The sequence below is a fragment of the Melanotaenia boesemani genome, chromosome 21, assembly GCF_017639745.1.
Source record: "Melanotaenia boesemani isolate fMelBoe1 chromosome 21, fMelBoe1.pri, whole genome shotgun sequence".
NCBI classification, from domain to species: Eukaryota; Metazoa; Chordata; class Actinopteri; order Atheriniformes; family Melanotaeniidae; genus Melanotaenia; species Melanotaenia boesemani.
Genome location: NC_055702.1, coordinates 5,042,592 through 5,055,941, shown reverse-complemented (window position 1 = coordinate 5,055,941; position 13,350 = coordinate 5,042,592). Strand labels below are relative to the sequence as shown.

The 13,350-nt window shown below is 38.7% G+C and overlaps 1 protein-coding gene across 1 annotated transcript in view; it reads right to left on the bottom strand.

Moving 5' to 3' along the window:
• acsf2 (acyl-CoA synthetase family member 2) overlaps positions 1-13,333 on the bottom strand; it is a 29,626-nt gene extending 16,293 nt beyond the window's left edge. The window contains exons 1-8 of the mRNA XM_041973453.1: positions 13,001-13,333; positions 9,230-9,425; positions 8,381-8,509; positions 7,600-7,653; positions 7,395-7,513; positions 4,847-5,009; positions 4,562-4,657; positions 1,642-1,793 (exon numbers count right to left, since the gene is read on the bottom strand). Of these exons, the coding sequence (XP_041829387.1) occupies positions 1,642-1,793; positions 4,562-4,657; positions 4,847-5,009; positions 7,395-7,513; positions 7,600-7,653; positions 8,381-8,509; positions 9,230-9,425; positions 13,001-13,119 (1,028 nt within the window). The 5' untranslated portion in view covers positions 13,120-13,333. The remainder of the gene's footprint in view (positions 1-1,641; positions 1,794-4,561; positions 4,658-4,846; positions 5,010-7,394; positions 7,514-7,599; positions 7,654-8,380; positions 8,510-9,229; positions 9,426-13,000) is intronic.
• Between the last annotated feature and the right edge of the window lie 17 nt (positions 13,334-13,350).

The window sequence follows — 13,350 nt, the reverse complement described above, 5'->3', positions numbered from 1 at the left end:
CCAACTGCAAACATTTTACAGTGATATCTGTAGTGATATCTGTAGGTTATAATTTAAACTCCCTTCATATAGCATCTCCCCAGTTATCACTTTATAAACATATAAAAACCTCCTGGGAAAAGTACTGCAGTGAATCTTCTGTATCAACGGTTAACAAGTGATCTAACTAACTGATGCAGGCAGCAGCTTCTTGTTCCTGAAACAACTGTGGTGGAAGTCACTCCTGTGCAATGTATTTCAGAGTGTCAATTTTTTTGGTCAAATCAAGCAAGAAGAACTCCTAAATCATTAGAAAATATGGTCAAAAGAAAAATCTTTGACAACTGTAACATCAGGAAGTAAATTAATTGCAGGATTCACAACGTTTGAAAGTCAAAGAGCATTTCCACTTGTATGTTTCAAAGAAAACATTAAGTATTGGGACCAATCTGCTGTGTGGACCTAAGAAAAACACTTATTAGTGAGGCTAATCAAAAAGACAAAAAGGCTTCAATTTGCATGGAAGCATAAATACTGGAAAAGGTCACGTGATGAGTTCAGGCGTTCCCTGTTAAAGAATGATAGGTGCATCAAGGTAACAAGAGCATTGGATGAAATGCTGCTCCTGTCATGAATATGCAGGGATTTTACACAGCAGGCCAACTCCTTCATCATCAGAACAAAATCTTTGTGAAAAGTTCATTGAACTCAGGACATGCATTAACCAATCTAAATTATTCCAATTAAAGGTGATTCGACAAAATATTAATCTATGATTTTTTGTTTTCACTGAGAAATGTTTTCAATCTTATTCTACATTATTGTAGTCATGAAAACAATACTTTAAAAAACAAAATTTTCCTTAATCTATTTATTAAATTCCAGACATTTTTTACTTGTTTTTTTAGTCTTTATTTAAAGAGATTAAACCCCCATTGAGATTAAGAACCTGTTTTTTCTGTTTCCTGGCCAAGCTACAAACTACTGTTCCAAAAGTACTTCATTCTTTTTAGAACAGCATATATTTTAAATAGTTTTAAACTATTAAAATCAGTGCTTTAAACTGACTTTTGGGTTCTGATGAAATACACACTGACCTAATCCATGTTGACTGGAATCAGCAGATGTATAAGTAATTTTTACCCCTGTAATAACTCAGTGATTTGAATGAGAGTCATAAATCTACATCACTCACTTTTCTGATCAAAAGGACTTTAAAAATACAACAGAAATGTGTCTGAAACTAAAGATCTTAATCAGTGTTGGGTGCGAGTTTTTCAGGAACTTGTGTTACTGATGTGAATTTAACTCATTTTAAAGGAATATACTAACCCAATATTTTCTGTTCACAACTCTTTATATTTAGCCATCCAGTCATTCTACCCTTTGAGCAGAGGAAATATGAGATGTGTGGTATCCACAGCTTCAAATTCCCAGAAAACGACAGCTGAACACTGAACTTCTTCAGATCAAATGATCTTAATCTGCTCAAATCAAGCACATTATAATCTGGTGCCCAAAGGTACAACACGGCTCTAAGATTAGAGGTAATTACAGCTGGTACTATTTACATCCTTTGTTAGGGTATTAAAGCTCAACTATTTGGATCTACTGGTTTTTAGACAGATTTTTTTCAGATAAAGAAATGGTTTCTGATGTTACCTCTCACTCTCCATAGCTGCGAGGTTGGCCTTCCCGCTGTAGCCAGCAGAGGGAAAGACCAGCGTGACGCCATGCACTGCCATAACAATTCCACCCCCGACAGAGCCGAAGCAGTGGTACAGAGGAACGGGCACGCAGACACGAGTGTGAGGCTGGAGGACAAAATCAGGAAAAAAGATCAAGAAAGTAGATGGTATAACTCCAGTCCTCAGATCTTTACACTGGCTTCCTGTCTGTCAAAGGACTGACTTCAAAATCCTGCTGTTAGCTTACAAAGTGCTGGCTGGTTTGGGGCTACGGTTTTCTTGGTACGACTATTATCAAAGAAACAATCACGATTTTATGATTATTATCAGTTAATTCTCTGGGATTGATAAAGTATTTTTCATTTCATATTTTAATTTTATTCTTACAGGTCTTTTAGTTTTTATTAGGGCTGTCAAAATCAACATGTTAATACTAAAAAATTAATCTGTGGAATTCATTTTTGGTTTTTACAAATTAATACATAAACTACAAAGTTATTACACCATGCCATATAAAAACAATCAGAACTTGGCGTTATCTCAGGGTGAGCAGTTTAATTTGGGATTGTAGGAGATTTGACACTGCGGTGAATCGAATCCACTAAAAAACACTTTATCCTCCTTATTTATGAAGATTCTGACCATTTTCCAGCCTTACATTTGGAGGATGGATATATCAAATAACTTTGTACTTCGTCTGTGCCCAAGTTGAGCTGATCTGCTGTTAAGGTTCTGACACAATCTTTTATGGAAAGTGGGGAATCTTTATTACTATTTAATCGTGCTGTTTAATGCTACAATTAATTGTGAAATTAAGTAATCATGACATTCCTATTTGGGTCCAAAATACTTCCAGAATCTTCTGGTTTGTTACGAACCAACCAGATCCCTCAGGTTATCAGGGTCAGGTTATTTTCTGCCTGTTATCAAAACAACTGTTAATCACTCACAATCATTTTTATTTCTTGCATTCTATTTTATTATTTATTTAATTAATTTTATTTCTTTTTAGAGACTTTGAAAAACTTTATTGTCCATTGCAGAGGAGTGTCAGAGCAGAAATATGTTTACAACAGAACGGCTCACAGGATAAAAAGACAAGTTAAAAGAGCCATAAAAAACATAAAAGACATACCAACAAGCTAAGAAAACAATTTAAGACTCATTATAAATGTTGATTGCAACTGGAATGAATGATTTTTGTACTGTTTGTTCTTGTAAGTTGTGCCTTGTAACGCCATCCAGATGGAAGAAGCTGAAACGAACTGGAGTGAGTGTGAAGAGTCTTTTATGATGGTGTTGGCGTTACGTTGACTGCCTGTGTGTAGAGATCTGTCAATGAGGTCAAGACTGACTGAATGTAAACAACTGTTAAAACCTCCCGGCTTACAGTAAAAGTCCTCAGCTTTCTCAGCAGGAAGAGGCTGTCAAGCCTTTTTGAAGATGCTGCTGTTGTGGTCAGAAAAGGACGGAGTTCTGTCAACCTCAACGTCCAGATAATGTTTTAATGCTGTAATGTTTTATGTAAAGCACTTTGAACTGTCTTGCACATGAAATGTGCTACACAAACAAACTTGCCTTGGCTAATGAAAAATGTGCAAATGATTTAAAAAATGGGTAATCAGCTATGAAACCTGCATTGCTAGTTTCATGTGGAGGAACTTTACTGAATATTTTCTTTGCTTGTATGTCACTCATTTTCAGTCCAGTGCTTCTACTAAAGTACTTTAATTTCAGAGAAAAGTAATTTTGTTTTGTTTGTAAAGCCACTTAACTCTGACAGATGAGTTATTCAAGCATAAAAAGAGCTGTGCTACTGTCAGTGTGTCTAAAATCCACAAAATTAGTTCCCATTTTTTTAGTTGCATCTATGAAAAATGCAAAACATAACACAGTTTAACAGGAAATATTGTTTTCTGACAAACAAGGTGATTCCCAGAGTAATTAGCTGAAAAGTCTGCATTTGTCATATATCATTATACCATATATCAGTGTGCGGACCGTCCTAAAAACATTGGAGGAAACTGGACAAGTGGAGGACAAAAGAAGAAGTGTTAGCCCTAAAAAGTGTCTTCAGCAAATGAACAAGATCTGAAAGCGATGTCCTAAAGAAATAGGAACAAATTCAAGCAAGGACATGACACAGGTCTTGAGAGATGCATCTGAACCTTGAGTTGATCCACCTCCTGTTCGCTGAAACTTCATCAGAAATGGTTTCCATGGATACACGGCTGTCAGGAAGTCATTATTAAGGAAGGGAAACAGGGATAATAAGCTGAGGTATGTCAAATGATGAGAACTGGACTGAAAATCAGTAGCAACAGGTGATCCTGACCAGTGGGGGATCATCTGGACAGAGAACTAAATCAAAGGCAACTAACATCAAAAGAAAAGTTTTGGAAAGTCCTTTAAGAAGGCAACAGAACTATTCCTGAAAACTTTAAGAAATTACGAGAAAGTTTGTCTGATGTCTGATGAAGAATAAAATTACCCAGACCAAATATTGACTTTCAAACTTAATCAAATGGGGCCTAGTTTTACTCTCAGTTTTCACTCTAACTTATTCCAAAAAAATGGTTGAATCATTGCTTTAATCATGGTATCTGCAAATTTCCCAGCTGCACATTCATCTTGTACACCTCCCGTTCCATGGCAGCCAAAATGGCTGCGGTAGAGCAGGAGGAGAGCAGGAGGAGGTAGCGCAGGAGGCAGGAGAGCAGGAGGCAGGAGTACAGGAAGTGGTATCGCTCGTTTTGTATTTGGTTGTTTTTCCAGTTTATGTGGAAAAAACTATTAAACTATTAAAGTATTTTTAGGGTTAAAAGCTGCCTCATTAATGAGAAAAGCTTCATGAAACATTGTGATGGTAAAGTTCTGTAATGGTTCAAACTCACCCTCCAGTTGTATCCCACTCTGTTTCCAACAAAGTAGGCATTGTTGATGATGTTGTGATGTGACAGGGTGGCGCCTTTTGGAGTTCCTGTAGTCCCCTGATAACAGATTACCGAGTTTATAAGACCATAGTATAGTTTCATAATATAAGTTGGTGTAACACACCCACAGTGAACAGGTATTTTCTCTCATGTTAAAGAATAAAAAGTTGTCAATTTAAGAGGTTTTCTTGAACACAGGGGAATAAACCTGCTAATCCCACATCAGGAAGAATCCCGCTCAGTTACCGAGGTGAACTGGATGTTTATGGGGTCGTCAAAGCAGATCTTCCTCTGCAGATCCTGCAGCTGCTGCATGTGCTGGCTGCCGCCGGCCTGCATTACATCATCAAAGTGAAACATTCCCGGCTGTCGACTGTCCAGCACAATCACAGAGCGGAGTTCTGGGAGTCTGAGAGGGGAACCGAACAATTATTTAAACGTGGGTCAAAGGTTTTCTGAAAAGATTCAAGAGGTAAGGTGAGGGAATATATATGTGATAAAGTAAAACTATCCTGCTTGACAGTATTTTATTTAGACCTAATTTGCTTACTACCATCATTCTTGGATTATAAATCCAAGTCTACAGAATTAAACATGTATGAAACCGCTCTGACAGAGATGTTTGTGCTACAACTCCCTGATTCCTGAGGGTAAACATCAACATGTATGTTTGAGATGTCTGGCATTTGCAGCCAGAACACTCCGTGCCCGTTAAGTTCATGTACACCGAGTAACTGGATGATTGTAAGGAATTCAAATCCTCTCCAATCTGGCACCAACCCACTGTCTATTAATAAATATATCTATATATATCTGTCTATATAAAGAACCCCTTCAAAGTATATAAGGATTATTTGAGGTGCATCAAAGTTTTAAAGACAGGCTCTTCTTGGAGGAATCAGTTGATTTAGTCGACTGATCAGGTGATCGACAACAAAGCAGTTTAAAGAAGCATTACGGAACTTTGGCAGATTTTCTATATGAGGCGCATCCTAATGACAAAATAGCTAATTCAGTATCCAGCCAGTATAAGTCAGTCCAGTGTTAACTACTGTCTTATTTCTTCCTCTGTCCCGTTCTCTTTCTTATCCTCTCTTCTTCTGATAATGTCCTCTTTGATGAAGAGCCATGGTGTGCATTCAGAGTTGCAGTGTGTTGATATCCAGTTGCTGTCGTGTGATATTGTGGGTAAAGCAAAGCTTAGCTGTGAAGTGGAACCAAAGCTGTAAATTGTGGTCTCTCAGCCTTGGTATGCTACAGGGCAACAACGGCTCCAGGTATGTACATCATTAATGCCACTATACCATCAAAACGAGTCAGAAACACATACTGCAAGTGGTGTTCAATCAAACGTTGGGCTGTTAGGAACTGCGGGACACCATTGTTTTCTTTCTTTTCATAAACCACAGAGAGTAGCTCCTTCATCAGATTAGATCAAATGCTGCAGAGGTTTTTTAAACAGGATCAGAAGCTTCAAAACAGAAAGCTAAAATAACGACCAAGATAAGAACATGCTTCTCTCTGTCAGTGGAACTATGCCCCTCATGGTGTAATATGTAAACAGTCTGCAGAAACAAGATACCCTGCACCTATATATATCCCACCTTGCTAACTTGTTACCCATTAGCTAAAATTAAGCCCCTTGTCTGACTCCTACGAGCTTTCAGCACCACTTTCTTTGCTTTAATGAAACAGTGTCTAGAAACTGATAATTAACCACCTATTCATATGTTTATCACCCATTCAGCATCTTTGGTCTTTATATTCATTACTATGCTGTTCCAAGCAGGCTAAAGGTTCAACCATAGTTTAACCACAACCTCTCACCCAAGTTTAACAAGCATGTGTCTGTGAAGTGTGTATATGCTGAACAAATCGAAGCCTTATGTAAGAGGTCAATGGTTAAAGGTCAGCCATACAGCATGTCTCCAGAACCTATAAGGAGATGCTTCTCAGGATTTCCAGGTGTTTTCTGTACATTCTATGTTAACTGTCTTTTCACATGTTTTTTAAATGATCAAACTATGAAACTCTGAGAAATACAAGGAAGTTGCAATTATCTGTATAACATGAGAGCTGTGTATTTTAGCTTTTCTTTAAATAAAGCTGGAAGATTGTTGAATTTAAGTTTACTGTAAATGCCTGAATGGCTTGTCAGGTCTTGCCACACATCTTACATGTCTAGACTGACTTTTCAGAAAACACATTTTCTTCGTTTTTAACCCTTATATGGCTGACTTTACTTTTTAAGAACTTGAAATGTCAAAAGCTTCAGGCCATGAACTGAAGCTTCTGAGACTTTAAACAGAGAAACGCATCCAGGCCCAGTGGAACCTCAAACCATGATACTCCCTCCACTGTGCTTCACAGTGGGGCTTTAGAAACTCTCTCCAACAAACATTTTTCCCTGTCCACAGAACATTGTCTAAATACTGGGGGAAAATCAGGTAAAACTTAGAAAACTCGAGACATGTTGCTCTCCACGCCTTTGATAATCTCAGTTTCTTGTAAAAGAAATGTTGTTTCTTGTCTAACCTTTGAACTATTTGCAGCATAACTTCCACTGCTACCACATAGATAATCTTATCATCAGCTGATAGAGGGATAATAGCCATATTTGCCCACATTTGAAAGTACTGTCAAAATATCAGCAATTCTTCACCAATAAATAACTAAATTATCTGTTTAGTCTCTGTTTCGTTGTACTCTTTCTCACTTGGGTGGGGCAGGGATGGACTTTGGAGCTGTGTTTTTTTCTGAAAAGAAAAATTAAAACTAGAGCCTTTTGCTGTACCTGGCGCTCTTGATGTCTCCTGGGGTTGATGACTCAATTTCTGGACAGATCTTCCTCAACATGTCACAGTACTTCTGAGTCTTAAACTGTGCAGGGCATACAATAGCTTTACAGCCGACCTGTGAGGAGATGAGCAGCGGGTTCAACTTAACATAATACAGAATCTGTTGATCACAGCGTTAAAATCTTTTTAAGAGTCACTCACTTTGCGCAGTGCAAACTCAACTTCCTGCAGTTGGTATGCTGGGTTCACAGACACCTGGTGGGAGGTAAAGCAATATAGGTCATTAAAAGAAGAGATTAAAATGTCTAACTTTGTTTTAAACTTTATTAGGTTTTCTTGTTGTACAGGTTTAAGAATGAGGTTGAAGATATTCTGTCATTTTTCCTTTGAACACGTCTCACGTATGCACCCAAACCAATATGTTATTCCAGCATTGAAAATCTTCATTCCCTGAATTTATGTGTCATGTTCCGTGAAGCTGTGAGGGCAGGATGACTGATCATTTACTCTCCTCTCGAAGCTGCTCTGGATCTCCCTCTGGATCCAGCTGGTGTGCTTTGTTTTTCTAGGTTTCACACCACAGTAGCCTTGGCATGACATGGAGCTGCATTTCATGGCCTAATGAATTGTGTTTCTATAAGTTCTTTAGGTTTCCCCCCTCACTGTTATCCTTCATGGTTTTGGGACACTCTTTTATAAACGTTAATTAAGAAAATACTTTCTCTGATACTTTTTTTTTAAAGTTTTGGTTAAATTAAAACAAAAAATAATGGACAAAATATGAACAAAAATGCATAAAATATTTGATTATGTATTAGATGAGGGACACATGGAAAACTTGCAGGATGGGGGCCAAGGTTTCCCACCACTAGAACAAACTGAAGAAATAGATCTAACTTAACAATTGACATAAATGATAATGTCATTTTAATTGTTTATGCATTGCATGTCAAGTTCAATGGCATCTCAAATGATGACTCACCAGTATGATGCCAGCTTTGGCTGTTGCAAACTGGAACAGGACCCATTCATAAGTGTTTGGCCCCCACATGCCGAGTCGGTCTCCTTTCTTCAGTCCAAGTGCCAGTAGCCCGGCTGCAGCCTGGTCCACCTGCAGAGACACAAATGGTGTTAGGTGTTTATTTACCAGAGCTGAGAAATATAATCAAACATGCTGAGATTCAACAGAAACCCAAAGCCTGATGATAAGGAAAACATTCTAGTTGCTTCTCTGCAAATGTTAAAGCAGAGGCGGTTGTATTGTTCTGCCTCTCAGCAAGATTACATAAACACCTTAAAGCTTAATCTAAAAATAAACTTAACCCTTACATTTTTGTCAATTTTTCTCAACGTTTTATTTTTAAAAGTGATTATCATTCTGGCTGGGTTGCAGCTGGTTGCATTTCTTTTTCTTTTTTTTTAATAACTTTTCTGTATTATAACTTTTAGTATTTAGTTCCCTCTGGTGACCTTTGTAGTCAAAAGTGTTCATGCACGAAAACTGCTATAAAATCATCATATATCAATATTGTTTTCAGTATTCCATTTTTTTCATTTATTAGTACAAACAACTTCCATCCTGCTCAAAAATATCAAACATACAATAATGTTTAGGATTTAACCCTTTAAATGTCAGTTTGAATATTTCAATTACTGCCTCATTCATTATAAAAAACACAAAAATGTTATTTTCCATATGGTAAAAATGTAACTCTCTGACTGTAGATTCATGACATTTCTGCACAGCTGTAATAACCAACCAAATATGTTTGAATGGAAAGGAACGTATGACAAACATTCCAATAACTAGAATGGTGAATGATTAGATTACATCTTGTTGAAACTGTGCAAAGGTCTTGCGGACTCCGTCCTCCACAAAGACCATGGCCTCTCTGTCAGGCCAGCGCTCCACAGTCTTCAGCAGAGCCTCTGCTACTGTATCATGGAGCAGTGACATGGAAGACGTGCCATGGGCGTAGCTGGTGGTGAGAGTGGGGATGATGGGCGGACACTCCACATGGATGAAACTGAAGAGAAAACATGAGTTAGAGAATGCTTTAAAAAATAAAAATGAAACAGTTCTGATTTAGAAAGCAGCAACATAAACTTGAGTCCTATGTCCCCTTAAAGCATACAGTATTTTTCATCCACAGGTCATTTCCTGGTATTCTCATGGAATACAACTTTATAATGCAACTATCAGTAATTACAACTAGGTGACTTTAACACATTATGTTCCACTCTACTCCATTCTGATGGGGCAGCTAACTCAGCTTCTTCTTGCCAACTTAAACAGCTGCACAAACAAAAGGCAAACTATGTCTGTTAAAACAGCAAACAGCTGAATTAATGTACATACTGAAACTGGATCAAAGCGCATGAACAGATCTGTGCAGAAGTTTTGATCCACCTCTCATTTCTTTATATTTTACTCTGCCAGACTTGAGATCTAGTCCTTGTACCAGACCATTTTCAGAGCAGTGTTATTTTTAGTTTTAAATAGGATCTTTGGGCTATTTGTTACCAGCAGTCTGTCACAAAGACACACAATATTTTCCCATTTCTTTGCTTGCATCTATGAAAAATGTCAGAGATAACACAGTATTTTATACCAACAAGATGATTCCCAAACAGCTCTTAGTTTAAAACTTGGCATATCAGAGTACAGTGTGCAGTGTGTCCTTAAAACATATGAGGAAACTTGACAAGTGGAGGATAAAACGAAGAAGTGTCAGGACTATAAACTAGCTACAGCAGATGAAAACAGGACCTGAGAGATGCATCTGGACCTTCAGTTGATCCATCTACTGCTGGCTGAAGCGCATCAGAAATGGTCTCCATGGACGAATGACTGTCAAGGAGCCATTCTTAATGAAGGGAAACAGGGAGAAAAGGTTGAGGTATCCTAAATGACACAAGATTTGGACTGAAAATCAGCAGCAACAGGTTTGATGGAGGATGGATCCGCCCCAGAGCCCAGACCTCAACTTTACTGAAACAGTGTGGGATCATAACAGAGAACAGAACGAAAGGCAGAAACATCCAAAGAAGAGCTTTGGAAAGCCTTTCAAGAAATCTGGAGAACTATTCATAAAGACTACTTAAAGAAATTACTGTAAAGCTTGTCTAAGAGGGTGTTGCAGAATAAAGCTGCTCATATCAGATTTTGACTTTCATGCTAGCAGGTGTACTAAATAAAAGGTTGTGCCCGCAATGTGGTGGTTCACAAACAAAGAGCAAGTACGTGTGCTGTGGTAGTGTCATGTTAAACGCTGTGATAAAATAAATCTGCTAACAAGCTCAAACAACTGAAGCATAAAAGCTATTACAGCTACTTTTTATCATAGGAGCTTGACCCAATCCTAAGGCCTTTACTATTTCTCACATTCATTAAGTATGAGGCTTCACAGGCTGCCCATGGTGTGTCATATCCTTTTTTACTGGGGCCCCGAGCCAACTGTCTTGCTCTGCAAGTTTTAGTAGTTTTCTCTAACTTTCCTTCCTCTGCCCACATTTCCTGTCTTTCTCTGCTATCAAGCTTCACATGTGAAATGCAGGCAAAACATTCTCCTCCCCCCCAAAAGTCGGAATGTTTACTTCTGTGAAATAATGCAAGCAAGTCCTGCAATCAAAATAAAGCTGTGTCCAATTTCTAAATGGTAAACTCACAACATCAGTGTTTATGCTCTGTTACAGCTCCTCTACGTGGAGCTACTTTATTAAATACAGTTTGAATTAGATGTCTTGTTTCCTGGATTTCACAGGAAATTCACCTCAAGATGTTCAGGCTCTGTGTACATTATTACGGGTATAAAAAACTAACTTTTCCATGTGTTTTATGCCTGTCGCCCACACACAAATCCAGTTTTGGCTGCTGAAAGCAAACATTCTGGAGAGCTTGGGCCAGAGTGAAGATGTCTGACTGTACTTATATAGTGTTTTTACCCAAAGCGCTTTGCATGTACGTCACATTCACCCATTCACACACACATTCACACAGTGATGGCGGAAGCTGCCATGCAAGGTGTTCAAGCACGTCCCATCAGGAGCAATTAGGGATTCGGTGTCTTGCTCAGGGACACCTCGACATGAGCTCGATGGGTCAGGATCGAACCGGTAACCCTTGGCCTACGACCACTCTACCCACTGAGGCATGCTGCAAGGAGGGAATTAATCAGAGAGGCAACAAACAGACCAAAGGTAACCCTGAGGGGGCTAGCAGGGCTGAGTTCTTTCCCTTTTTGCTCATTTTGCTTTCAATCAACCCAACTTTATATATAAAGCACTTTTCTTACAAAAAAAAAGTGCAATACAAAGTGCTTTACATCAAGAACAAATAATGTTGCATGTTCAAATTTCTTTCTTTAACCAAGTTACATAATTATGGAAGTGAGGCAGATAAACCAACCTAAGAAGCTCTTTCCCTCTCTGTGACTCCAAATGAGAAGATGGCAGCCAGATATGTTCCCACATATGGAAGATCATGTTGGATAAGACTAAAATTAAGCGTTTTGGTCAGGAAGGAAAACACCATGTCTGACACAAACCCAATAACTCATCACCATCAGTATGAGAAAACCATCCCCACAGTGAAGCATGGTGGTGGTAGCATCATGCTGTGGGGATATTTTTCATGAGGAGCGAAATTCTTGAGGAATACTTATTAGTCATTCAGAAATTCAAGACTGGGATTTAAGTTCAACAGGACGATAAACCATGGTGTACTGCTAAAGCAACACTCCCTTTAAACCATTAAACACGGGCCGAAGTTAAAACTTAGACCTCGTTTTAGCCGAAAATCTGATCTCATCAGAGGTACACATCCAACTTAAAAGGAGACTGCTTTGAAGAAAGAAAGAAGAAGAAAAAAAAATTCCCAGTGGCCAGATGTGCCAAGCTCTTAAAGACATTTACCCTCGTTTTATTTAGTTTTTGTTTCACAATAATAATTCCATTTGAATCTGTAAGATAACACAATTGTTAAAATAGGGTGTGTATACTTTACGAGCCAGTGTAGTAGCTCAGCCCCTCCCGCTGCCTCCCAAAACACTAAACACAATTCTTGTTGTTTGTTTAGGGTCAAATAGCTCAAGCTGCAGAACGGATCCTAGATCAGATCTCACGTCTACCGAAGCAATCTGGGCTCAGTTATCTAAAGAGTTCGCCAGTACAAGAATGCATTCTTGGAAAACCACGATGTTGCATGTAACAGGATATTTGGGTGTATTCTGCAGTGAACGCCATATACATTTTTCTTGTTTAGTCCCCTCCCATTCCCACTGACGTTTATGGCGATTGTTACTGCAATAATAATATTTTAACATAGCTATTTAAAAAGTTCATGCAAAGCTGTCTGAAAAGACTGAATCCAAATCTCTGCAGATGTTGAGCAATGCCAAAGGAAATGAGTTTCGCGGACTTGTCACATCATAAACTTACATAATGTAAAAATATACCAATTAACTGAGTGTATTGTTGCATCACAAGTCGGATGTTTCAAGAAGTAGATGTATTATTCCACAGTTATGGTCCCTCTGCACATGTGCGCTGATTTTGAATTGAAGTTTACAAATCTTTTAAACTTTTTGAACACTTCACTCACCGCGCGGTTGTTGGTAATCCAGGCTGACGTGTCCATGATGTCCGCAAACCCTTCAAAGCTGCGGAAAAAGCGCGGTTGCCCCAAAGAGATTGAGAACGAAACACAAAGCTGGGGATCATCTCGTACAGCTTCTGATCACCGCGCCTCCAATACACTAAAAACTGGAGCCGACAAACTGTGAGCTTCAGGCTGCAGGGACTCTTCAGGCTGACCGCTGCGCACCGCAGGACGCACCGCTCAGCGCGAATGATCGGCAGGAAAACGCTGTTTTTTTGGTGAGTGTGCCGCTAACTTATGCTTCTTGCTCGAACCTTGATCCCGATGTACTTGTGTTGGCTCGTTTTATTTTC